A 27,376-nucleotide genomic window follows, 5' to 3' on the forward strand; every position below is an offset into this window, starting at 1 on the left:
CTCTGGCCAGGGGCTGGGGAGGAGTCCCCTCTCTCTCTCTTGCTCATCCTCTTCTCTCCAGGCAGTCTGACCTTGCTGGGGTGTGTGTGTCAGGATCTGTCCTGGAGGGACCTGGGGAAAGCTGCAGCCCAGGTGGGAGAGGGGGCCTCCAGGGAAGGACCACGTGGCTGGAACAGGCAGGGTGCAGGCAGCATGCTTCATCCCGGGGAGGAGAGGAGGTTGCGGTGGGGTGGGACACAGGACCAGCACAGTGGCAGCACCTGATGAGGACAGTATTTGGTGTCATTCTCTCTGAAGTCTCAGGGTGCTGAGCACCTCACAGAGCCCTTGCCAGGGTTCTCTATCTGCTTGTGCTGCAGCCCAACTTTTTCTTAGTCCAAGTAGCACACCTGAGCCTTGTGGCCCAGGGTCCAGGGCAGCTAAGACAACACATTTGTCTCAGAGAGATGCTGCTTTTTGGGAGATCGCTGGAGGGACCAGACCACTCTGGGTCCCCCAGGCATGACTTCAGCTCTGCAGAATGATTTGGGAGTTCCCTCAGTCCTTCCCATGGTGGCAGGACCTGTGCCCAAGGAGCCTGGTGCTGATGGAAGGGAATCACAGCCCCAAACCCTGCTGTGACCTTGCAGCTCCCTGTAGTGCTGCCAGCCGTGCCCTGGGAGCAGAGCAGCTGTCCTGCAGCCTCTGCGGGCCCTGGGGCCCCACCGAGCCACGGGCAGGCTGCAGGAGCCGTTGGGGAAGTGTCGCAGCACTCTCCAAACTATCAAGCTGCAACAAGGTCTTTTACCACCACATACCATCACTCTTCATGCCAGTCCCTCTGCTGCCTTCTCCTAGTCTAGCCTCAGCCAGGGCACACTCTCTCTTCTCTTGTTTCTTCCTCTCTCTTTTCCCTGGCTGCCCAACCCCTTAACAGAACCAGCCACAGCTGCACCTTATCTACATTGGCCAACCCGCCACCCCTGAAGCCAGCCCACAGCTGTATATTATCAATTATCCCAGCTTCATTCCTCTACAGGGAAGTAATTCACGATAACAAGGGAGACGTAATATCCCTGTTCTCTCTCCCTGCCACGCTCATTCCCTCTTCAGCAGAGGTGCCAGCAGGGCCAGGGTGCTGGGTCTGGGGCTAGCAAGAGGTGCAAGCTCCCATCACCTTGCTGGTCCCCCACCTCTGTCTATGCCAAGCGATGGGCTGCACAGGGTGCACAGCACCAGGTCTCCCCTCCCTGCATCCAGCACCACTTTGTTGTGGTGCAGCATGAGCTGACAGCTATAGCCCTTGCCCAGGGGTTCCTTGGCAGGGTGCGTAGTCAGGACTCTGGCATTGGTGGGAGCTGGAGATAGCCCCACTGGCAGGAGGGCTTTGATGGGTGATGCATCAAGCAGTGGCAAGCATCCCTGTACCCACCTTCATCTGCCTGGCACGGGGGTGGGTGCCAGTCCAGGCAGTCCCTGTGTTTAGATAGTCCTAGGTGCATAAAGCAGAGCAGAGGTGAAAACCCATCATGGGGTGGTGGTGAATGCCCCCTGCTGACTTTCATGCTACAGGAGGATCTGCTGGATCAAACCTGCCCAGGGTTTTAAGGCTGGGGTCTGCCTGGACCTGCGCCTGGCTCCCAGAGCCTGGGGAGGAGCACAGAGCTCTGGACCAGCTCAAGCCTCCCATGTCCCATGTGACCCACCATGGGCTCCTGCTGGGCAGGTTTCAGGGAGACCCCCAAAGCCCCTTTGGGAACCAGATACTTTTTCAGGGAGAGCTTGCCATGCCCAGCCCTGCTGAGGAGCCTTGCGGGTTTTGCAGCCTGCAGCCAGTGGTTCTTGATGCTTTTCTCCCCTCTGCAGGTCAACATCTTCCAGATGGAGGATCCGACTGCTGACCCCACCAGCCAGCCCTGGTCAGGACCCCCACCCCAGCCTGAGAACCCAGCCCCCAGCCTGCCCCAGGAAACCTGGGCCGGCAAGTATGAGTTCCTGCTGCCCTGCCTGGGCTACTGCATGGGGCTGGGCTATGCCTGGCACTTTCCTTACCTGTGTTACTGCAATGGAGGAGGTAAGTCCCTGCTGTGGGCACACACACCCCTTCCCTGGACACCCAGGCACTGTTCAGTTCTCCTGGATGGAGGCCAGAAGCACGGGGACTGGGGAGGAACAGTGTGCCTGTGCATGGGGGCTGCACTCTCCAGGACACAAAACATGGGTACTGGTGGGATTCAGGGTCTTGTGTGGCCCATCGGGACACCACCACTTTAACCCCACCATGAGGACCATGGAGGAAGGATGCTTTAAGAGTTCAAAGCATCCCCCCAGGAGTCTGCCAGAGGAATTCTCCTGCACCTGCTGAGGCTGCCCTGTGCCATTCAGAGATGTGCCTACCTCTGGGGCAAGCCCAGAGCAGCCTGCAACACTGTCCTGGGTGGTTTGGGCCAAAAAGCGCTGCCTCCAGGCATAGCCCATCTGCAGAACGTCTCTCCTCCAGGCAGAGTATCTCTGCCCTGGCCTGCAGAAGCAGGGCTTGGCCCAAAAGTGACCCCCCTGCAGCCCTGTCAGCCCCTCTGCAGCAGCGGTAGCAGGGACCATCTATCTGGTGCTGTGCAGCTGCAGGCTGTTGTGCACGGTGCATGGAGGTGCATGGCCCAATTCAGTCGTGCAGGAGTGCCTGGGAAGGTAGCCAAATGGGGGCAATAACCTGTCACATTTCTAGGGCAGAACATGTTCAGCATGTCACTGGTGCCTGGTAACAATGGCCCAGGAAGATGCAGTGCTGTGTCTCTGGGCTGCGAAACGGGAGAAACCTTCCCAAAGGTAATTCCTGAGCTCCTCACTGCTTCTGCTGCCCTGACATGGTCTCCTTTTGTACCCAGAAGGAGGGCCCACCTCTCCCCATCTGGCCCTTACTAGCACTGCAGTGCCTTGAGCCCACATCCCTCTGCCATCTCCCTTTACACTGGGCATCACTGAAGTCTGCACCGCTCTGCTGCTGCCTCCAGATCCCCGATGCTCTGTAGGCTTGCAGCCTGCCCAGCCCCACAGCCTGCCCTCCCCAGAGCAGTCTGTGGGGTTTTTACTGCACTGGTTTTCTACATTCATTCCAAACTGCCCGGTTAAATTGGCGATTTTCCCTTTGCCCCATGGATGCCCCTTAAATCACTGTAACTGAAGTCATTTGCTAACAGGCCAACTGATTTCTTCAGGGCATGGCTGGATGGCAGGCAATTTTGTGTGGTGGCGACAGCCACCGGGCAGTCAGGCATGTGGCACAGGAGTATGGGACCCTGCCTGGCACTCCGTGGCCCCCCAGACCTCTGCCCCATGCCCCAGCCATCCTCCACACCACAGGTGTCCCTGGCTGAGCTGATGCGAGCAGCTCTGGCTCTGAAACGCCATGCCCCATGTGCACTTGCTCCTGCCAATAACTAGGGCTGGCACCCATCCCTGCAATGCCATGCTGGTCTGGGGCAGCACCCATGCCTCAGCAGGATGTATCAGGGCTGGGCTGTGCCGAGCTTTGCGTCTCACCTAACCAGGGGGGAGTTTGGCCCTTGGTGCAGCGCTTGCTGCTGGGAGATGGGGCTGGGGTGCAGGCTTGGCTGCGGATCCTCCTGGGGAGACATCTCCTTTTTCTCGGGGGGCTGCACAGCCTGGCCCATGTTAGCACTGAGACCAGGGAGGGGGAAGAGGGGGAAGGAGAAGTGGCTGCGCCTGTGGGAGTTGCTGCACCCACTGGTGCATGCCCTGGGGTGCAGGGATGGGGGTGGCAGTGGGGTGACCTGCTCCAAGGACCGGGGACACAGACATAGCCATACCCACCTGGTGCAGCCTCCCCCATCGTGGCGGCCTTTGGCACAGCTGCAGAGAACACTGGGATTTTCCCTTGCTGCAGTGACCACAGGCATGCAGGACACTCCTCTCCTCCCATTTCTGCTGCTCCCACCACCCATCACATGCTGCTCACTCCCCAGGCCCTCTCCCAGGGCTGCCTGCACCACATGGGACCACGCGTGCCCAAAGCTGGGTGCTCCCTCGGGGCCGGGAAGGGGCAGGAGATGGGCTTTGCTGCAGGAGCCTTGTGGGGTCCATCACCCCAGGGCCCTTGCAGACCCCTTGTCCCAACAGTGTGAGGGCAGCTTTGGCCAAGCACAGTGATGGGTGTGCTTGCCACTGGATGTCACTGCCGCCTGCCTGGCGTGCAAGGCTCACACTGCCAGCACGAGAGGGACAAGGACACCGATCCCTGCCCACCCTGTGAGTGGCATTAGCCAAAGGGCCTCGAGATCAGCAGGAGGAATGGGGCAGCAGGGTGAGCTGCTGCTCCTTTGGCCTCCTGCCCCAAGGGATGGGGATGGGGGCGACAGGCAGTTGTGGGGGTTTTTATCCCACAGTCATGGACCTGGGGAGGTCAGGAGGTTTGTCCCCACGCGGCACCGCTTGCAGAAGACCCCTGCAGTGCCAGCACCCGTGGGACACATTGGACCGACTGTAAAGCAGCCAGAGCCATTTCCCAGCGTCGTGGGCAGAGCAAGGACATGCTGCACGGATGGTATCTCCAGCTGCAGGGAGCCAGTGGGACTGGAGCACCATCACCCCTCACTCCCAGCATTTGCCAACAGCCAAGCAGGAGTTCCTGATGTCCCAGTGGGACTTCAAACCCACGGTGGTCCCCTCCTCCCCAGGCTGAGCCCCGCAAAGCCTCTGCCAGAGCTGCCTGGTGATTCCCCTGCAGTATGCGCAGCAGATGCGGAGGCAGCCTGCCCCCCTCCAGCACTGTGCTAATGAGAGCCGGCCTAATGAGCAGTCAGCCCCACATCTGGTCTGTCAGCGAGGCTACGGGGGAGCGGGGTTTGAATACAGCGTCGTGGCTGGAGAGCTGCTCCACCGCAAGGAGCAGCGATCACTGTGCCAGAGCTTTGCCACCGGGAGAGGATGGGCTTGGGCTGCAGCTGGCTGCCAGCTGGGAAATGCCGTTTTCTCCCCTGGAAAATGTCCTTTTCCGGAACAAATTTGGCCTGGCTGAGGCTGCACAGAGCATAATTTCCTCCACAGAGAAAGTCGTCGGTGAGCCAAGCTGTGTAAAGATGGAGATGTCAGTGTATCGCCAGAAGAAACACCAGGATTTGCTGTGGACGCATCCCAGGGCCCTGCATATCCCACAGTCCTGAGCACCACTGCAGCACCCGCGGCCGCACCCCAGTGCTGCTCCCACCACCGAGCCCAGGCCAGGGCCAGCAGGATCCCACAAGCTCCCAGCTCAGGCCCCCACTGTGGGGCTCATGGAGAACTCGTCTGCTGGGGATGGCCCCCAGGCTGGAGCCGGCAGCCCCCAGGAGTTTTCCCTGCTCTGCTGCATCCTGCCTGGACACATGTCCCTGCCATGTGTCCAAACCATGCATGTCTGTCCCCTGGGGAGCCTGGACTGGTGCCAGCCACCCCCACCCCCCCGACACACTTCCGCTCTCCTCCCAGGCGTCTTCTTCATTCCCTATTTCACCATGCTGCTCATCACGGGGCTTCCGCTCTTCCTGATGGAGCAGAGCCTGGGCCAGTACAGGACCACAGAGCACATCACTGTCTAGAAATGCTGCCCACTCCTGAAAGGGAGGGCTGGGGGCACCTCTCCTTCCTGTCCCCACAGCTGGCTGGGCTGCGGGAAGGGGTGCAAGGTGGGCATGGGGGCTGAGATACCCCCTTGGTGAGGCCCCAGCCTGTATCCGAGTCCCTGGGCAGCCCCAGGCAAGTCTGCCACCTTTCTAGCCCCTTGGACTCATGCTGGGGCCAGGGGTCTGTGGGATGCTGGTGGGCCCCTGCCTCCCACCTCAGCAGGTCATCTCCTTACGCAGGCATTGGCATTGCCATGCTGATGGTGTCCTCCTTGGTGTCCCTTTACTACAATGTCATCATCGCCTGGGCTTTCTACTACCTGGGCTCCTCCTTCCAGAGCCCCCTGCCCTGGTCCTGAGATGCCCACGGGAACAGGGACCTCTGCCAAATCAGTGTCCCCCAGGCGGGCAGTGTTGCAGGGTCTGGTCCCAGGGTGGGATGCTGCGGGGTCAGGCACCGCACGAGGTGCCTGAAGAGGAAAGTCGGGCGTGGGCTGGGGACAGGGACAGGAGAGACATTGGGGATGGTGGTGGTGGCAGTGGCGGTGACCTGCTGGGGCTGTGTGTTGCAGAACATGTTGGGGAGTGCCAGCTGGGTCAGTGCCAGTGAGGCTTTCTGGAAGTAAGTCCCTGGGTGGCAACATCGATGTGTGCCTCCAACATTGATCCGTGTCTGGGGGTCTGGGTCCGGCTCCACCCCCCCTGGTCCTGAAGGGCCAGGGCTGAGCCCCCACAAGCAGTAATGCTGGAGGCTTTGTGAAAGGTGGAGGGGTGGGCAATTGCAGAGGTGACGAGGGTGCCTCGCATTCCCCATCCCTCTGACCCATGTCCCTGCACTGCAGCGAGCAGGTGCTGGGGGTGACGCACAGCTCTGGCCTCAGGGACCCCAGCCCCATGCACTGGCCCCTCGCCCTGTGCCTGCTGGCTACCTGGATCCTCATCTTCCTTTGCATGCTGAAGGGCATCCACAGCTCAGACAAGGTGAAAGGCAACGCAAGGGGGACAGCAGGGGGGCTGCCGTGCTGACAGAGTGGGGCTGGGCTGAGCTGTGCCCCACACAGGTGGTGTACTTCACAGCTATCTTCACCTACGTGGTCATCCTCATCATCATCACCCAAGGGACCACGCTGGACGGCTCCCTCAAAGGCATCTGCTTCTACCTCTGCAGTCTGCAGCAGGCTGCAGAGTGCCCAGGTAACCCCGCACCAGGGCTGAGGGGTCCCTGACAGCAGCGATCTCCCCCCTCCCACAGTTGGGAGCAGCGGGGCAGGCTGGGCTGAGGAGTCTTGCAGCCCCCCCTCATCATTGTCCCCCAGGTGTGGAGTGATGCAGCATCGCGGATCTTCTGCTCTCTGGGCATTCTGTTCATGGGTCTGCTCTCCATGGCCTCCTATAACACATTTGACAACAACATCACCCAGTGAGTGGGGCTGCGGCATGGGGGTGCAGGCTGTCAGGGAACCCCCAGGTTGCAGCTGGGGAGCAGCAGGGTGGTGATGGGGAGGTCTGAGCCCCACAGCCCATTGGGTTGCCCCCATCTCCATCCTCATCCCATGGGCATGGGGCTGTGATGCCCTCCCTGGCAGGGACATCTTGGTCATCACCATCAGGAACTCCTCCACCAGCTTCTTCATGGGCTTTGTCATCTTCTCCGTGCTGGGGCACATGGCCTGGAGGGAGCAAGTCGCCACAGACAGCATCACCAACTCAGGTGTGGGCTCGGGGCTCAGGGACTCATGCCATGCCATGCCATGGCAGGGAACATCCCAGTGCCCTGCACAGGGACAAAGCCGTGGGGCTGCAGCTGAGCTCACATCCAGCCTGGCTACTGGCTTGCTGGGCTTGGCCCATCTCACCACGGTGTGCCCTTCCACGCTTCTCTTCATCTCACCCCCAGGCCCCTGGCTGGCATTCATGGTGTGCCCTGAAGCCCTCTCCCTGCTGCCTGGCTCCCTGTTCTGGTCCATCCTCTTCCTTATGTTCTTCATGCTGGGAGTGGACACTTTGGTGATTGTCACCTCAGGCAGCCCCATGTTCTGCCCTGTGCCTGGCCTTGGGGTGCCAGGTTATACCCCATCTCGGGCATGCAGATGGCATGACGTGCATGGGCCAGGATGGTGCTGTGCTAGGGGTGATGCATGACCCCACACATGTAGGGCTGCACCCAAAGTCATGGGGCAGGGATGCAGCCACATCCCACTGGCACAGGGCATGGGATTCTCCACGTACCCAGGTGTCACAGGGATGGGAATGTGCATGGGGACAGTGCCCTGCAATGCCTCCTCTGTGAGGACCATCCCCTGTGTCCAGTCTGGGGAGGCAGAGACCAGGACAACCACCCCCGCCACTGACATCCCCCATTGCTCAGTTTGGGAACACTGAGAGCATCACTACGGCCATCCTGGATGAGTTCTCAGCCCTGCGTGATGGGAGGAGGAAGACAGCATTGCTGGGTGCTCTCTGCACCTCCTTCTACCTCCTGGGACTCCTGCTGGTCAACCTGATACCAGGGTGGAGGATAGGGAGCAGCCTCCTCTCCCTCCAATCTCTGCACAAGTCCTCAGGTGGGAGGATGGAGGGCTGTGCGTGGGCCCTGGCATCGATGGTGGCGTGGGGTGCCCTCGCTGCCCCAAGCTGTGCTGACTCTGTCCCTCACCGCCTCACAGGGAGGCATTTTCTGGTTCACCCTCATTGACATCTACAGCACCTGCTTTGGGCTGATCATTCTTGCCTTCTTCATGTGCCTGGGCATCGCCTTCTGCTATGGTGAACACAGCAGGCAGTTCGAGGCGCGCTGCAGCTGGTGCTGAGGGGTGCAGTGGGGTGCAGCCAGCAGGCGGTTGAGGTGCTGCCAGCCCTGGGGCACTGCTGTCACAGGGTGATGGCGCAGGGCAGCCTCTGGCTACGACACCGCCAAGGCTCAGCCTTCCTGGGGCTCAGTGCAAAGTGTAGCCAGGCTCTGCAGGGTGCACCTGTGGCTTGGGTGGGCAGGGAGTTACCCCTGTCCTGCCCACCACGTGCAGCTCAGCCCTGCAAGGAGATGCTGCAAAGCCAAGGTGCAATCCTCCCTGTGTATGGGGGATGCAATTTCCTCTCCACCCATTGAAGTATGGTGGGTGTTCAGCACCCAGCACTGCCACAGCTCAGCCCCAGCATGGGGTGTCGTGGGTGCCCTGGCGAGGGTGCAGCTGGCAGGGCTGCGCCAGGGGCAGGCAGGGGCCTGACCCTCTCCTGGGGCTACCGCAGGCATGAACCAGTTCTGCCAGGACATCGTGGACACAATGTGCCAGTGCCCACCCTGGTGCAGCCACATGCTGGGCTACTGCAGGGTGTGCTGGGCCTTGTTTACCCTCTCCCTTCTGCTGGTAAGCACCACGTATCCACATGGAGCTGTAGGCTGAGGGGAGAAGAGCTCACCTCCCTCCATCTCTCCCTCCCCTCTGAGAGGGGCAGCTCTTGCTGTGGGTTTGGAGTCAGACCGCCCCAGTCCCAGCACCCTCCTGGGCCTCTCTGTGGCTACTGGAGGGAGTTTGGGGCAGCCCTGGGTGTCCCTGAGGTGCCCAGCTGGGGCAAAGCAGTGCTGCAGTGTCACATTGCTCCTGCCTGCTCTGCCCTTCAGTTCACGCTGATCTACACCTTCCTGGACTGTACAGTGTGCTCCTGCACTACGGCACCCACAGGTACCCAGTCTGGAGCACAAGCCTGGGCATCTGCATGGGCATCCCCACCTGCCTGCAGATCCCACTCTGGGCCACCGTGGCCCTGTGTTGCGAGTCAGAGATGCTGAGCAACGTGAGTGTGTGAGGTGGGATGGGGCATGGGGACAGGGATGAGGCAGGGGCAGCGCAGGGGCTGCCTTGGTGCTGGGGATGGGGCAGAAGAGGCCAGTGATGGAGCGGAGGTGACACTGACCCTTCCCCAAGAGAGAAAAAGGGTTGGAGCTGGGGCCAGGGCGAGTGGTGGGGTCTGAGCCCCTCTGTGGCCATGGCCGCGGCTGCCCCTTCCCACAGTGATGCAGCCACTGCTCACCCTTGCACTTCCAGCACTTCCAGAAAGCCACCCATCCTCTGAGCTCCTGGAGGATGGCCACTGCCCGGGACGTGGCTGGAGATGTCATCAATATGCCTTTTACCATCAACCTGGCCAGCAGCTGCTTCGCCATTCTGCCCAATGGCAGCAGTGAAGGCGGATGCCAGACCCAGGGCACCCCACGTCCTTGCTCAGAGCCCCCCAGGAAGACGGGACCCACTGGTGTTGGGGACACCTGCCCAGGGGCTGGCTGCTGGTGCATGTGGCTCCCTTTGTGCCATCACCCATCCTGGCAGATGCAAACTGCTGATCCCAGCATATATTTAAGTTCTTTTTCCTGGAAACGTTCTGCAAGCTCCAAAGGTGTTTCTAGGGGACTCTCTGTGAACGGGACCAGCTGCCCAGGTCATGGTCCAGCCCTTCACCTGTCTCTGGGCAGTTGTCATGTCTCGTTGGAGCGGTCTGGGGGTGGCTGTGTGTGTCTCTAGCCCCAGCCCAGCACAGTCCTGGCAGGACCAGCTGCCGGCAGAGTCCCTGACGTTGGTGGACACCTTGGGCAGGGGCTAGGCTGGCTGAGCCCACCATGGAGGTGGAAATGGCATGCTGATCCCTGGAGTGGGCTCCAGGCCCCATCAGCTAACCTTCCAGGCAGTGCTTGGGGCCAGTAGCTCTGGCACAGCTGGTACTGTTGTGCTGGCGGGCTGGGCTGGCCCAGAAGCCAATTCAAAGCCCCATACCTGGGGCAGGTCCTCACTCACCTGTCCCATGCAGATGAGCAGGGCCAGAGCAGCCCCAGGGTTGGGTTTGTAGCCTCAGCAGTTGCAAGTGCATGATGTGTTTGCTGCTGCTGCAATAAAGCTGTTCTCCAGAGCGATGTCACTGTGTGCAGGGTGCCACCACCCCCCGGGCTGTGCCTTGGCTGTCGTGCAGCACAAGCGAAGAGGGCTCAGTGCTGACATCCCAGCCGGGTGCTCCTGCTGCCCAGGGCAGTGGTGTCCCTTGGCAGGGCTGCACCGACTGCCCTGCTGACACACCAGAGCCCCGCAGGGCCTGGGTGCAGCTCCTCCGGGATGGGACAGATCCTGCTGCATCCTCCCCTTGCATGCAGCCTCCAGCCTGATGGCCCTGTGCTGCCTGGCTGCGGAGTCCCAGCCCATGGGGCCTCATCCTGCTGCCTGCCCTCGGGCTCATTGCTGGGATGAGGGGACAACGTCCTGCAGGCTTCGGCTGCAGGAGCAGAGGGATGACAGCAGGGGAAGGGCTTCTGCAGGGGCTGAGGTTGCCCTGGGCCCCAGGGAAATGGTTTTAAACCCACTCCCAGCAACGGTGTCCTTCCTGCAAGTCCTCAGCCCAGCACTGCGGCAGCTGCACCCTCCCAGTGCCCCTGCCCGGCGATGTATGGGTGATGTGCAGACGATGTACAGCTCTGCAGCTGTGTCGGCAGCATGAGGCTGTCCCCCAAGAGCAGAAACAGGGCAGCAGCAGCAGCTCACCCCGTGGCCTGGCACCACTGCACTGACCCAGGCAGCATGGGGTTCTTTTTGGTGCTGAGCAGAAGTACAGACCCCAACCCTATCAGTGGGGACTCTGTGGTCAGAGACCACAGGGCCACGGCGGACAGCCCTGGTGCAGGGGTGGTGGTGGCGGGGAACAAGTGCATCTGTCCGTCCCTGCTGCCTGCTGGCCATGCTGGGGCTGTGGGGCTGGCTGCTGGGGGCACAGTCCCCAGAGAACCCCCCTGCCACCAGTAGGCACCCAATGCCGTGCCCCCCCCAAGATGGGACCCCTGCTCTGCAGCCTGGGAAGGGCTGAAAGAAGAGAGTATGAGATGGTGGCTCGTAAAATAGACTACATGCTTTATTGGATTTAAAAGTTTTATGAAATGACAAAAAAAAAAAAAAATCAAGAGTTGGCAGATGCGTCAACAGTTGCCATTTGGTGGATCCCCAACCCCTTCTCCAGAAGCATCAACAGGTCTCCGCCACCACAAGCAGTGCCACCAGGCCCCTGGCTCCAGCCCGGGCAGCCCCTGCTCACCAGGCACCCATGGGACCCCGCCGCCGCCGGCCCCGCTCCCAGAGGTGGCCGAGCTGCTCGGAGCCTGCCCTGCCCGTGGCGGCGGGGCGCCTGCAGCAGCAGCCCCGACCATGGGGGCCGAGCGTGGCGTCCCCCCTTCCCCACGCCTCAGAGCAGCCGCGGGGAAATGCAGGCACTTAAGTCATTTAGAGGAATTTTTCACTTATCTCAAAGCAACAGTGTAATTGTCTAACTACCACCTATGAAACAAAAAACACCTTTATAGCCCTTCCTGTATTGTCAACATACACATATATATTACTCTGGCATAAAGCAAGGCCCCGAGGGGCTTTCAGCATCCCACCCTGCCTCCTCTGCCTCCCCTTCCCCTGCCAGACGTGCATCCTCCTCTGCCCTCAGCAGGTGAAGCAGCTGGGGCGGCCTCGGGCAGCAGCCCACCTCTGGGGATGTGGGATGGCAGCACGGGGGGCTTGGGATGGAGGGGGGCAGTAGGGGCAGGGATCCCAGGCTTTGGTGGAGAGCTCTGGGGGGCAGGGCGTGTCGTGCCAGGCAGCAGCCCCCTGAGGGATGCGGGAGGGTGGCTGGGGTCTCCTCTGCTGGCCCGGCACTGGGTGCTGCAGGCAGGGGCTGTGGAGCTGTGCCCGGAGCCGGGCTTGGCCCTGGGGATGGAGCGAGGCACCAAACGGAGCAGGACTTGGCCCACTGCGACGGCCCTGGACTGGGGAGTCCCCCTCAGCAGCCAGGGCTGTGACGGGGGGAGCACACCGCGACGAGGGCTTTGAGCAGCAGGATGCAACCCACAGCCTGCCGAGGGAGGACGGGAGTGCTCCGGGCGGCAGTTTGGGACGGACTAAGCCCTGCCGCAGGCTGGCACAGCCAGGCAGATCCCGGCCTCGGGCTGGAGCGTGGCCTCAGGGCAGGGGTCCTCCCGCCCAGCGTCCTGCTGCCCACACTGCCCTTACCTCCATCCCCGCCTGCCTCCCCTCGGGGAGGGTGCAGAGCCCCCAGCACCCGGGCTGAGGGCAAGCCTGCTTCAGGGGAGACCCTGGAGAGGGGAGGGCATTTTCAGACTCCTGCCCACACAGCCTGCCTCTTCCCAGCCAAGGAGAGCCCCGCTGTGCCCTGCCAAACATGGACACAGGGACAGGGACCAGCCCCCGCAGCCCCCTCATTGTGCGGTCTGGCGGCTGCACCTGACTCTGCACCAACGCCCCTTGGTGTTCCTCCATCACCCGCGACCCCACTGCTCGCCCCTCTGAGCCCCCAGGGCATGTCTGGGTTTGGAGGAGCTGGGTTTGGCGCCATGGCCGGCCAGGCAAAGCAGCTGGGTGGGCAGCTCTGTCCCACCACGGAAACCCATCGGGCTGCAGCTGCCTCCAGCGCAAGCGGGAAGGGGGTCAAGGGCACGCTGCGGGCAGAGCTCCTGGATGCGCAAGTACCGGCAAGGGCAGAGCCCTCCCTCACAAGGGCATTTTACTTGCTCTTGTTTATCAAGAGCACACAAACAGGGATTCCCCCAACCGTCATAGCGATGGGGGCCGGGGTGTCAAAAATGACTCACAGAAATGAGGAGAGAACCGCTGCAACGTCTGCGAGGCAGCTCGCCCGAACGCTCGCACCTGAGTCACCCCGAGAGCCGAGCACGCTGCCTCCTCGGGGAGCAGCCGGCCCTGCTCCGTGCACTCCCCAGCAGGCTCCCACCACCCCGACCTTCCATACAGCCTGTGCAAAAGTTGGAAGAGGCAGAAGAACCGGAAAAAGAAATTAATAATCGTAATAATAAAAAAAATAAAATAAAAAAATAAAACCACATTGAAACCAAACCCAAATGCCGTGTGGCTGAGCAGAGGCAGGAGTAACTGGAAGCCATGCACAGCAAAGCCAGGGACTGCAGCAATCGGAAGGGGAGAAAGGGCGGCTGTTCTCTTTGGGGGGAGCAGTCGTCGTCTTTTTTTTTTTTTTCTTTTTTTGTCTCAGAGATCAGGAAATAAATAAGTTTAAATAGCTCCTCCCACTGCCAGTGTTAGGCGAGGTGACTCAGAAACGGAGGGTGCGGAGGGGAGGGCAGTGGGTGCTGGCCAGCACCCGAGCCCGCAGGGTCCGGGCTGGGCGGGTGTGCTGCGTTCCCGATGCACGGCTGCCCCCCGGTCCCAGTGGGTCGTGCTCCTGGGTGGGTTTCCTCTTCCCCCCCCGTCCTCTCTCTACTTCTTGGGCTTCTTGAAGATCTTTAGGGGGAACTTTTTCTTGCTCTGGCCGAGGTCAACCTCATCGCCTGTCAAGCTGCTGTCCTCGTCCCCCGGGCTCTTCTTGGCAGCCAGCTGCGGGATGCGGGTGCTCTTGGCGCTGCTGGGCCGGCAGTCAGAGATGGGGGAGGGGGTGTCGGGGTCGGTGGAGCTGGGGCTGTGGGACCGGGAGGAATCCGAGTGGCTGTGCTTGCCGGCTGTCGGGTGGCTGATCTCCCCCAGGCTGGAGGACTTCTCCATGCCGTGGTTCACCATCATCATCTTCTTCATCACCATGGGGCTCTCGGGCAGTCGCTCCGGCAAAGCCCCCAGGGCAGAGACTTCCACGTGCCTGCTGCCGCCGTTGGGGGTGGGCGCACCGATGGCAGGGTGGCCGGGGGCAGCCTCCTCGATGGACCTGGTCAGAAGGTTGGGCCGGGCAGCCAGCAGCTTGGGTGCAGAGCTGGGGATACGCTGGTGGTCGCTCAGGTGCGGGATGGAGGAGTCGGAGTCGCAGCGAGTTAAGTCTCTGGGATGGAGAGGATGGAGGGAAGAGAGAAGCTGTTAGTGCCGCTGGCCCGGCACCCCGGGGACATGCGCCCGAGCCCGTGCACACACGGATGCAGCAGCTGAGGGCAGCCGGTGGGCAGGGCGATGCAGGGGAACCCCCTCGAGGCAGCCCCGTCCTGCGCTGATGGCTTGCAGCGAGCCCCCGGGGAGCAGGAGCGGGGCAGATGCCGATCCCACTCCTGCCACCTCGCCCTCTGGTTCTGCTCCTCTGTACCAGTGCCAGCAGCACAACTGCGGTGGGCACCCCCAGGGACGGGGGGGCTTGTCCAGCCCCATGCCAGCTACCCAGCAGATGGGGCGATGCGACCCCCCCCCCCCCCCCCCGGCACAGGCAGGCAGGGCTGCTCGCTGCCTCTCTCTCCCCAGCCCAGGTGAGCGCACCGCTAGCACGTGCCCCGCACGAGGCAGAACGCCGCTCTGTTCAGCGCCACGCGGAGCTGGAAGGAAGCACCGTGCACAGAGGCAGAACCAGAGGGATCGAGGCCCCAGTCCACAAGGCAGCAGCCAGCACTCAGCCCTGAGCTTGAGGGTCCAAAGGCACCAGCCATGGCTCCAGTGGCCCTCGGCCAGACACAGCAGGGCTGGGCTCCACGCGGAGCCGGCAGCTCCCTCCCGCTCCCTTGAAAATGACCCTGCCAGCCCGCTTCTTTCCCACAGATCCCAGTGGGAGATGGGCCAGGGAGCTCGTCACATTGCACAGCTCGCTCTGGCCCACAGAGAAGCGGTACAGCTGAGAGAGCTGATGCTCTTCTAGCTGCAGGACTGGGGGCAACTTCCTCAGAGGGCTCCTCTGCATTTGCTCAGGTCGCATCTGTGTGCGCGTGCCCCCACTTCGCCCCTCCGAGCCGCGAGGCTGCAGCCTGACCACACGCAGCCCTGGGACAGAAAGCGCCAGACTGGCTGTTTCCCCCTGTTCCTGGGTCAGCCCGTGGAAACCTCTAATCCTGGAGGGAGGAATTAGAGGTTCAGCTTTCCCGTGCGAAGCCATGCCCGAGCGGCGTGCTCCTGACACGCAGCTGCCTGTGGTCGCTGCCTGCAGACCCTCTGCTGCACAGCGGTTTGTGCCCCCAGCCTGGTGCCAACTTGTGATTCCAAATGGCATTGGAGCGTTGCTGCGCCAGCCTGAGGAGCTCCCAGATCTTTTGGAAATGGAGAGTGGGAGGCAGGAGGAAGGGAGAAATGGAAAATCACAGCTTACTCCTTCCAGCCGGGATCACCCAGGTGGGTGCAATGCTGCTGTACCTGACATCCCCACAGGCCCTGCCAAAGCCTGCCAGCGTGCCCATCAGTCGGACAAAGAGCTACACTGCTCTTGCTACCACCTACTTGAACGCTAGCCTCAAGACTTGGATGCCACACAGCCAGCCCCCTCCTGCCTGCCAGGGCAGGCACAGGCAGGGAGGGCTGGGGGCTGCCAGGGGACACAGCCCCTGCCTCATGCTGTCCACACTGACTGGAGGCAAGTGGTAAAGAATGGGAAAGGCAAATGGAGAGAAAAGGAGCAAAGAGAAGCAAAAGGGTGTCAGAAGAGAAAGGAGGTGTTTCCCACTTTCTCAGCCTCTCAGCTCCAGGTGCAGCCCTCCCCACTCCCCACACAGCTGAGCCCCAGGACCTGGGTGACTGTGCCCTGCCTAGCCCTGCCACGCTCAGCACCAAACCCGTCCGGTATGGCACGTGAAAAGCCCCTAGTTCCTCTTTTATGATACCAGCATAAATACCATGATGCTCAGAGGGCTGGAGCCCCTCTGCTGTGGGGACAGGCTGGGAGAGCTGGGGCTGTGCAGCCTGGGGAGGAGAAGGCTGCGGGGAGACCTTAGAGCAGCTCCCAGTGCCTGGAGGGGCCGACAGGAAAGCTGGGGAGGGGCTTTGGGCAAGGGCAGGGAGTGGTGGGACAGGGGGGAATGGCTTGAAGCTGAGAGAGGGGAGATTTAGGTTGGACATGAGGAAGAAACCCTTCCCCGTGAGGGCGGCGAGGCGCTGGCCCAGGCTGCCCAGAGCAGCTGTGGGTGCCCCATCCCTGGCAGGGCTCAAGGCCAGGCTGGACGGGGCTGGGAGCAGCCTGGGCTGGGGGGAGGGGGCCCTGCCCCTGGCCGCGGGTGGGACTGGGTGGTCCTGAAGGTCCCTTCCAGCCCAAACCCTTCTGTGATTCTGTGATTGCCCTCCATAATGGTAACAAGGGTATTTTTTAACAAAACCCACCACGTAAACTTGTGCCCTCATTTAACAGCTCCGTAGGAATACGTGAAGGGAAAGGGGTATTAAAATACCTCGCAGATGGTTAGGATACAGCCCAAGATCCTCTGTGAGAGCCCAGCTGTGAAGACTGTCTCATCTCTTATTTTAACAAGAAGAAAATAGCCCCAGGCATATCTGGAATAGTCCTTGCCTTTCACACACACACAACTGAGCCCATCTGACATCCGAGCGATGGAGAGCTGCATCCTCAAGGTTAGCAGCAGGCAGGGGAGAACAGGAACTGAACAATTTGGATGGTGTGAAATCCCCAGCTATTCTGAGTGAGCATCTTGGAGGCCATCCAAGGGAGACAACTGCGATGAAACACACCGTATGGAGCCACAGGAGCTCCCAATTCCTCAACGCCACCGGCAGATACCGCAGCTCCGCAGAAGGTCGCTGTCATGGCCCGTGGCCCACAGCTTTCACTGGGATGACTGGGGTGGGTCATGGGCAGTCAGCTTTGGGAACAGCAGCATCAATAAAACTTAATGGGACTGAACACAAGAGTATTTCAGAGCCGTCTTCCAAAAGGTGGACACCAGTGGCACCCACACAAGCCAGGGGGCTCGAGACCTCAGGCTGCTGCTAGTAAATGGAGAATAAAGACGTAACTGCAATCACAACAACTCAAGTCCTTTCCTTTAGGAAAGTGAGGAGTCTTATGCTCTTCTTGAATGTTTCTTACTCACACCATTGCTTAACAGATCTGCAAAGGGGAAATTTCTGTAGAGGAATTTCTGCCAGGCCACTCACTGTGTCACCTCTCTCAAGAAAGGGTGGCAGAAGCCATCAGCACATGCTCAGCTGCTGTCGAGAGATGCTGCGAGGGTGAGCTGGTGCCGAGCAACATGCTTTCAGAGGTTTATTTCCTCCACGAATACTTGGAAAATGCCCCCTTTCCATGAAAACAAAGCTGACTTTGGCCACGTGGTTTGGCACCAGCCCTACAGACCGATGCCAAGTGAGCGAAGGCAGCGGTCGGTGTGTCCTCCCGGATGGTGCTCGCTCCCAGCACACTGAGGAGAAGGAGCAAGGCTGCTGCAGAAGCTGTGTCCTCTGAGCTGCCCATCCTGCTGCCCACACATCTGCTGGTCAGCAGCATTGAGTTCAAGGGAAAAAGGTCCATCATGACTCTGCTCAGCCACCACCGTACAGGCAGATATATGAGGCAGCAGGGCAAAACCCTGGCTGGCAATGACGCTGATCTGAGCCAGGACCACAGGCAGGCAGGACCACCTCCAAGCAGCGCAGGCAGGTCCACAGTGCCCACTCTGGACTCATTCCAGCTGATCCCGCCAGGCTGGCATACCGCTCTAGCAGGGTCAGATCACCGATTCCCTGCAGACCTCAGTGCAAAAAGCATTGCACCCTCTGCTGAAGTTCACCCAATGAAGTGGCTGAGCATAGTGCAGGTGCAGCACACCATGGCCAGTGAAGGCAGGTTTAGACAGTAACACCTGCTCGCTTGAAATTCAACTTTGTAATCCACTGAAGTGGAGTTACTCTTTTCTGGTAAAAATCGACCCAACCCATAATCACAAAGGTGTCTGGGTGAGAGTCAGGAAAAAAAATAATCCTTTAAAACAAAAGTAAGGGTAGCAAATACAGCAAAACCCAGATTTTTTTTAAACTGAGGTGACTTCAAAAATGCCTCATTTGTGAAGAAGGTAAGTTTTTTCCCTGCTGAGATCTGCAAACACCCATCAGCTCAGAGGCCATCCAGCAAGCCTCTCCCTCTCTCACAAGCTAGTGCACAGTCCTAAATCCAGAAGAGCCAAAAGCAATCCCGTGGCTATGGCAGTGCGTGGAGAAAATGACGACAGCACATGAAGAAACATCCTCTGGTCCAGGAGGGTTTTCTTCCCCAAACGCAGACTCTGGGAACCTGATCCTTGGACAGCTGGTCCTGCACCCCGGGTAGAGGGAGGCAAAACACTGCCTCTGGCCAATGCCGGCAGGTGAGCAGCTCACAGCAGGTCCTTGGTGCACACCACAGCCACCACGTCTCCTCCCAGGACCGCTCTCACCACAACAGAGGGTCCCTGGGCATCAAGGGGTCGGTGGTCACTTTGCAGGGCCCACCTCCCCATTGCAGGTGTGGCTGTCGCTGTGGATCCCTGGGGATGCCCTGTGCGGGAGCGGACGGATGGCACAGCAATGGGTGCTGTGCTTGGTCCAACCTTGTCGGACCACACTTTTTTCTCTCTGAGCTTGCCAGCTTGCCATCCAGAGGGGGACTGAAGGAGCTGATGGGGGAAACAGGGTACGAGCACATGCTTTTCAGATATCCCAATGGTTCTAAGCTAACCAATTTTACTCATAATCTATCCAGCTGTAACTCAGGAATACATTCCTGAAGGGTAGAGGCAGGACACCGTGACTGCTGACACCAGCATGCCAAGTGGCACGTCAGCAGTGGACAAGAGAAGACCTCAAGCAGCAGCAGCTCCCAGGGCACTCTGCAAAGCTGCAGTTCAACCACGTGAGGAGCCAGCAGATGGGCACAGTACTCACCGTGCCACGGATGGCTCAAGGGGCCGGCTGGTCTGTTAACCCACCCCGAGAGCTGGCGGAGCTGGATGTTCAGGCACACGCAGAGGGGGACCACCTGCATCCCTGCCACGGCACCCACGGGCACCAACTGATTTTCACAAGTGAATGCCAACAGTTGGAAACTATTGCTGGGACTTTCTACAGCCCAAAATGATCCTTCCTGGTGGTTCCAGGGGAGGTGTGCGCCTGCAGGGACATGACTCCCTGGGATGCACACTGGCTTTGTCCGAGAAAGCAAAGAGGAGGGGATGCTCCCAAGTCCAGTGTCGGGACAAGAGGGAAGGAAAGATCATTGCCAGGATATTGCCAGTCATCTTGGGTGAGGCTCAGCCAAAAAGGGCTGGCCTTTATCCTGCTAATTTTCACAAGGCTTATGCTCCATTTTCAAGAGGAAATGCTAGCCCAGGACACAGCCAGCCTCAACGGTATGACGGGAAGGTGCCTTCACAGAAAGAACTTCTGCGGTACAGCAGCAACTACTGAATACTCGTCCCTCCTGAAAACCTCAGACCACCAACTGAACATGAAAATACCTGGGAGCCTGATGTAAGACAGCATGTTCCTCCATCCCAGCCACAATGTTGCATTGTTTGCTGCTTTCTTTTTGATGTAGCTGGGCCCACTTACAATCTATGAAGAGTGAAGCTGACAGCGTTCACCTACGTGAAGGCAGGATGCACACGTTGCTGCTGGTTTTTATCTGCTTTCACCTGCGCTTCCTGCCGTGCCACTCCACGAATCCGAACCGACCGCGGTAAATGAGAGAGGGTGAGAAGATGGGAATGGACTGACTTTGCAAACAAAAGAAGCGGAGAGCAAAGCATGGAGTAAAGAAAGTCTGGCAGTGGTGGAGAAAGAGGGGAGAGGGCAGGAGGATGATCTAGAATCTTTTTCTTCAGCTCTGCAGCCCACTGAATGATTTCTGGTGGGCCAGGACAGAGGCTGCAGGAAAGCTTATGAGTGGCTCAAGGGCATCTGACACAAGAGCAGGGCTTGGTCTACCTGCCTCACACAGACCTCGGTGCCTCTACCACTCCCTGCTCTTTACGAAGAGCACCCATAGCTGCAAGGCTATACATTATATACCTAGCTAGCACATGGTACCAGGGCAGCAAAGGCTTCCCCTAAGGCAGAGTCAGATTTGCTATATAGTTCAGTTATTCTGCTGAGCTTGGTGCGGCACAGTCGGAGGTTTTGCAACAGCCTCAACAACGCAAATCCAACAGCGATTTCCTTCCCTCCATTCTGGAAGAGCTGTGAATGACTCTCTTCTGTGGATTACTGACACTGCTTTTGCTTTGGCTGCCGCCTCCCATCCCCGCTGGAAAAAGGCCACCAGCGTGGGGATTTGGTCCTACACTCCCATCTCCATTACGTTCATCCACAGGTACCACTTGAAGCAGGCACTGGCAGCAGAAACCTCTGTGCACACAGCATCCTCCAACCCCTCTCCCCCCCAGGGACACCCAGTCCCCTTCGTTAACATTAAAAAAACACACATCAGCCTTCAAAATCAGAACAGCTCTGACCTTATTTGCACCGGATCCTCTGAAGCCAATTGCAAAAGAGAAGCAAACAGTGAGGAGTTCATGAAAGCAATTCACCGGCCACGCGCTGGCCTTGCCTGGAGAGAAGGTCCCTACCAGGTCAACCCCCAGCAGACTTTAGCACCGTATACAGCTTGCACGGAGAGAAGCAATCCCCGAGCCTTTCTCTGGGGGAACAGCTTGTTTGAGATGATATCTCTTGCGAGGTCTCGCCAACATTGGCATCTGCTGGATACGAGAGAGGCTAAAGCGATCCAGCAGCCCAAAGCACTCAAGGTAGCACTCTCCTCCTACCAAGGGAGCCAGAAGCCAGGAATTTTTTGGGTTCCGTTTTCATCCTTGGCAATGACTCCCTGGAAGGCCTTTCTCAGCCTCAGCTTCCCCATCTGTTCTGCTTGCCTCTTTGGGAGGCTGCGGAGCTCGAGGGATGTATGTAAAGGCCTCCGAGACTGGTTATATAAAAGAGAAAGAGCAATATATTGGCTTGTGCTGTGGCATGCCTCCATGGCCGTATTTTTAGAGATGCATCTAAGCAGGACCTGCTAACGATGCAGTTTGACAAAAAATTAAAAGCAACAAAATAAGAACACGTTTGGGCACCCAAGTCTTCATTTCTGTTTTCTGAAATGAACAGAGAATGGATGAGCATGGATTTTGGAGTCATCTGCTATTGTGTAGCTGAAGCAAACCTTAGGTGAGAAGTTCATACCCTGCAAAACTCCACTGCTAAATTATCCTGCATCAACAGGTGGTCTTTGCTATGGGAACAGAGAGAAAACAGTCCCACCTTCCACTGAACTGTGACCTATGAGGTTCTGACGAGCTCCTAATTGCCTGTGGAGAATAAGGAGAAGACCCCAGTTATTCTCTTCTAACGACCCCTCAGCAGCATTGCCTTTCCTAATGAGGATCCCAAAGTCATACCACATTTCCCCCTGCCACTCTCAGGGGAGTCTGCAGGATTGAGACTTTAACCTGGTCAGCAATTAAGTGTATCACAGGCCTCAGCTGAAAAAAATAATCATGTTTATACAGCTATTTTTGAAACAGTACATCAACCTTCGAGCTCCCAGGACAAGCCCTGCTTTCTACAGAGACAGGAAGGTCGATGGTAAACAGGGGCTGTGTGATGTTACCAGAAGCATTCCCAGCTTTTATCGGTCAAACCAGGACAGCTGCAACTGCACGCAAATTGGCAGTAATTAATCTAAATCTTTAATTATGCTGCTTGTTATCTCAAACAAACATTACTACATTAACCAAAATGTTGCTCTGTAATTGCCTAATTGTGGAGCAGGTGCAGTGATTTCCCCCTCTCTCCGACACTCCAGAGTCCATGTTCTGCCTGGGGCTGCGTGGGGCTTTGCCGGCGCTGCTGCTCGCAGCCTGGGCTTAGGGATGCTCCGGTCCGCAGGCAGCCCAGCTGTGAGACACACAAGTTAGTGAGGGGGTGAGGCATCCGAAACAGAGACTGTGTAAACGACGTCAGGAGAGAACCTACGCCTAAGGGCAGAGGTACCTACAGATAAAGGAATAATGGTACAATGTGCTGGGAGGAATGAAGATGTGCTGACTTCGAATGTCATCCTGCCTGGATATAAACATGAAAGGACATTGCCCCTATCGACTTCCTCACTGAGAGACTTCCAGCCTTTTCCCAGAAGTCTGTTCCCCAACACTGAGGATAAGGAGACTATTTTTAATTTTACCAAGGAGAAAGCACAGAACAGAGAGATGAAATGACTTGGCCATGGTCATAGGCAGCTCCCCAGCAGAGCAGGAGGACAGGACTCCCGACGGCCCATCACAGCCCCCTTCCACTGTCTGTTCCAGTGCTGACACCTCTGCACTGAGTGCCTGCAATGCCCCTGAACTAGAGACCATACAAACCACACACCCCACTCACCCCTTAGCCGAGAGTTTAAACCAAGCATCGGAACAGATGCAGGCTCAAACAGTGCTCTGGAGCTGGGTGCGTCCATGAGCCACACGGGGCGAGGACCTCCAAAAACTGCTGCCCACGGACCTTGTTCAGAAGAAAGCCACCCTGGGGCCGCCCGAGGAACACGATCCTCTGTGCTTGGGGTAAAGAACATTTCTGAACTGGGGATGGCTGCCCCAGGGCCCTGTGCAGCACCCCAGTTAGACCAGACAGGATTCCCGCATCTACAGCCCACCCAGTCATTTGCCTCTCTAATGCCAGCACAATGAATCAGGAGAGGTCAGGGATTTAGGGATGTGGATGGGAACCGGTCCCTTGGATGCCATCGTACAGAGGTCTCCAAAGAGCCATCACTTGCTGGCTGTCACTATTGAAAGGGACCAAGTTAATGCCAGTGATCCAGCAATAAGAAGCTCCAACTCCCTCCTCATTATTCAGATGTTCCTTAGTCAAAACACAACCATGCCTCATCCCCTACTGAACCAGAGGTAGAGTCACTCTGAAATACAAAATTCCTGAATGCTGCTTTTCGCCACCTCTTCATCCCTCTGGCAACACCAACTACTATCTCATAGTATCTACCCAACATGTTTCCTTTGCAATTCGCTTGTGAAGACCCCAAATAAGTCAAGGCTTCAAATAAGGTCAGTGTTTGTTTGATTAGTTGTGTTACCTTTGTTCTCACAGGTGCATCACCCAAGTGAAAGACTGACTTATTTAGCAATAACTGAGTGCCCAAGAATTCTCGCTTGCTTAGCTACAGTTAAACAACAGCACCTCCTTGGTTTATGCACCCACTGAGTTTGCTGGTATGGGAATGGGCCATGGAGCACTCCTTAGAGGGTCCACTAGCACAGGAGAGCGGTTGAGGAAACAAACATGGAAAAATCATGAAATAAAGGCCCAAAAGGAAAAGGCACAAGGAATCTAGGAGAAAGAGCACCCGAGCAAGCAGCAGCTCTGAGACACAGCAGGCAAGAGGGAGCTAAAAAAGAAACAGCAATATACCCAAAGCTCTCAGTGCGACAGCGAACTCCAGAGGTGACATCAGGAGGGGGTAGATCAGGGATGGAGTCCATCTGAAGGAAATAAGAGGAGGTGGTGTGATGGTAATAGATAGGGTGGACATGGCAAGCAGGAGCAGATGCAGTGGTGGTGGATGAGGAGCAAGAGGTGGAAGAGGTGGTGGTGGCAGCACATGATGGGCTGGTGCTGGGAAGGTCGGAACTGAAAGACTGTCCAGAGGAGAGGCTATGCATTCGACGGAGAGAGACTCTGCCTGCCCGGTAATGGGCAGGTTGGCCTGACTCATTCTGGCCTTGCACGTAACTCTCTACCAACCTCTGAGATCCGTGGGCGTGCTGTGGGTCCACCAGGCGCTGGCGAACTGTGGTGGGCAAGGCAGGAGCTGCAATGAGAGAAAGGGGAGAATGGTGAATGCAGCTGGAAGGAGACTGCACATCAAATCAGCAAGGAGGCACCGCGATAAAGCTGCCACCCACAGCCAGGGCTACAGCACCACAGCACTGTGCCTTCTGTCACCGGGACACCTGCCCAAGGCCACTGCAGCCATCCCACCTTGTGCTGTAAGTTATGCTGGTTTAATGCAGAAGAAGCATTAAGCTGGTGCTACTGCTTAACATGCTAGATTAATGCCCAGCCCGTGAAAAAATGTTTGACATTCCCGATATAGGTGCTTTCTGAACACCTTATCTGATCATCTTGCTTGGAGCAGAAACTGGCTGCATGATTCATCCTATCCAACTTTACGTCAGAGCTACCACCCAGGCTCCCTTTATAGCAAATGTGAAGAAGCCGGTACTTTCAGGGCATGATTCATTTCATCCTAACGCAGACATCCAAACTGTTCAGATGCTTCATGCCTTGCAGTACTATCTCGCTACACAGCCTAAAAAAGGAGCCTCCAGTGCTCAGTTCAGATGCAGGCACCTAAAGCCAGTGAGGTGACTCCAGGAGCGGAGCTCAGCTCTGCTCCGGCTTCCAGCATGGCCGTGCCGGTGCAACTCCTGGAGCAAGGCGCAGGCATGTGGGACCGAAAGCAGGGCTGCCAAGTACAGCTGCACCATGTGTTCAGGCGCAGGAAGGCTTCTATGAAGATGCAGAAACCTCCCAGCCTCGTACCCTTCTGCGGGGCAGGACGGCTGGGACACGTGGCAGATGTGCAGTAACGATGGTATTAATTGGGTTGGCACAGGCTTTCATCACAGTCTGCACCCAAAATGATAGCTCTGGTCCAAAAGTGGTATCACCGGCTCCCAGTCCATTTCGTGACTAGCTTACTGATCAAAGAGACGCTAAACCAAACTGAAAGAGGGGAGATTTGGGTTGGACATGAGGAAGAAACCCTTCCCCGTGAGGGCGGCGAGGCGCTGGCCCAGGCTGCCCAGAGCAGCTGTGGGTGCCCCATCCCTGGCAGGGCTCAAGGCCAGGCTGGACGGGGCTGGGAGCAGCCTGGGCTGGGGGGAGGGGGCCCTGCCCGGGGCAGGGGGTGGGACTCGCTGGTCTTGAAGGTCCCTTCCAGCCCAAACCCTTCTGTGATTCTATGATTCAATTTGAAAAATATTTTTCCCTAATTGCAAATTCGTCTTGGTTCAGAGGACTGTTTCCTTCAAGTGCACGGTCACCAGCTGATTAATAGCTTTTAAAGATCATAATAATCTTTCTGGCCACGTAGTCCTACCTCGTAGGTAACGCAGGCCAGAGAGCTCAGCCAGTTCCCCTGCACCCAGCCAACACTACCTCTGCAGCACACCTACACACCGAGCCAGAGGCAGGAGTCGCCTTCGGAGAGGCGCAGGGAGGCACCTTCACCTGCGTGGAGGTGGAGATGGCGATTCCTGCATGCTCGTTCCAGTCAGGCAGAGCATTACATGTGGAAAACTAAGGAGCCACTGGGCTGCACCGCCACCCTGAAGACAACCAGATTGGTTGTGTTTAATCCACTAGCTGTAATTTCCGTACAAGATGTTCCTTCTTTTGCAGGAGATAAGGTGTTCAGGATTGTTCAGGATTTTTTATATGCAGAAGAAATACATGTAAAAATGGGTTAAAAAGGTGAACAGACAGGAAAGCTAAGGAATGGAGTAGAAGGAGAGCTCCTTCGGGAATCGAAGAACCAGCAAATCACTGCTATAAAAGCGTACAGCCAGGAAACACGAGCCTCCTGCAGCTCATCTGACAGCGACGACTCAGGTACCTGAAGGATCACTGTGGGACATATTTCAAGTGGAAGAAGGAACAAGCAAGAATAATTCAGGCAACTTTGCTGCTTCCACATTCCCAAAGTTCATCACAGTTTCTCTCACAGGGTTGCACCACTCAGGTTTGCTGCTTCTTGCTGTACTACACTGCCCATCTACAGACCTTTCACTGGAGCTCTTTATACCATCCACTTTCTATTTCAAGGTATCTTTTTTCTTAGGCGCTCCAGAGCTGAAATTAAGTAAAACTGAGGCACACACAGTCGAGGTGGAAAAAAATCCCTTGCTTCCAGGCAGGGACTGCAAAAATCTGATCAGAGGAGGCGAGGGGCAGAACCGGAGCATGTTCCAGCTCTCCTGCTGTGCCTCTGCAGCAGCAATGCTGCTAACTAAGGCAGCATGGACAGGAATAGCACAGCTGATCCCTACTTGCCCACTGCTGGCAGGGATACAGTTTAGAAGCCTCTGTTTGGAGGGCTAACAGGGATTCAAGCCCTGCAGAATAATTAACTGGGATTACAGGTTTCTGCTAAAGTTTCTTCTTCTCTTGGATCACGCTTTTTTCCCTAAGGGTGTTTGGTGGACTTCTTTTCCCCTGGTGTTCCACTCCTCATTTATCAACTTGACGCCTTACACCTCTGGTCTCTCCTTTTGCATGATTTACCCTACGATAAGCACAGGACCAAAGGCTGAGACCTCAGCCTTGCACAGCCACAGCGGACCCTCGCTTCCCCCAAACACCGTTTCAGTCCAGCCACTACAAACATTTTGTCAATGTTAGCTAAATAACCTGCTCATCATCTTGAGGAAGACCACTACCATGCAAGCCCTAACCAACGCCAGCGCACAGCCTTCTCTGCTGCTGCACATGCCTGTCCTCCTCCATGCCATGATGGCCAGCGCTCGGTAGTGCTCCACAAAGGGAAGGCTTCCAGCAGAAAACAGGAGGCTTGGCATCTCTGGGGCTGAGCGTGCTGTCCCTGTGTCCCCGGCATAAGGGACAGATTAGCATAATAGCATCGCTCAAATTATTTAATGATACTGAGAGAAGAAAGGCATGGCAATCAGCAGCAGCCCCAGTGGGGAGGGATCGGGGTCAGGCTCAGCTGGCAGCGGAGGGGCTGTGAGCAGAACCTGCACCGAGAAGGAGGTGGGATGGGAAACGGAAAGTTATCACCTCCTCCTGGCCTAGCCTGAATCCTTAATCTCCACCTCAGGGGTAAGAACAACTCTCCACATTTCCTAACTGGATTTCTTTTGAAAAGCAAAACCCAAGAGCACGTGAGAACTACAGTGAACTGTGATTCTTCTTCATCCCACCAGACTTCCTGCGAGTTAGTAAAGATGCTGATGACTCAGTGAAGAGAGGTACATTCATTAGTTTTCTGTGCCAGAAAGTTGGAAAATTTGTGTACGCATT

The 27,376-nt window shown here is 57.6% G+C and overlaps 1 protein-coding gene and 1 pseudogene across 9 annotated transcripts in view; one reads left to right on the top strand and one right to left on the bottom strand.

The window, feature by feature from the left end:
• The first annotated feature begins 1,929 nt into the window (after positions 1 to 1,929).
• LOC101923907 (sodium-dependent proline transporter-like) lies at positions 1,930 to 9,401 on the top strand (annotated as a pseudogene).
• A 2,061-nt stretch (positions 9,402 to 11,462) lies between these two features.
• The window catches only part of STIM1 (stromal interaction molecule 1), a 106,333-nt gene continuing 90,419 nt past the window's right edge, over positions 11,463 to 27,376 (bottom strand). For 7 of the 9 annotated variants that reach the window (XM_055801254.1, XM_055801256.1, XM_055801255.1 and 4 more), the window contains 2 exons: positions 24,077 to 24,143; positions 11,463 to 14,414 (listed from right to left, as the gene is read on the bottom strand). In XM_055801254.1, coding sequence (XP_055657229.1) covers positions 13,865 to 14,414; positions 24,077 to 24,143 — 617 coding nt within the window. In that variant the 3' untranslated portion in view covers positions 11,463 to 13,864. Of the gene's footprint in view, positions 14,415 to 20,839; positions 21,243 to 24,076; positions 24,144 to 27,376 lie in introns of those variants that run through there. The other 2 variants (XM_055801260.1, XM_055801261.1) reach the window with 2 other exon arrangements.

Source organism: Falco peregrinus, chromosome 4 (genome assembly GCF_023634155.1).
Source record: "Falco peregrinus isolate bFalPer1 chromosome 4, bFalPer1.pri, whole genome shotgun sequence".
Classification (NCBI taxonomy): Eukaryota; Metazoa; Chordata; class Aves; order Falconiformes; family Falconidae; genus Falco; species Falco peregrinus.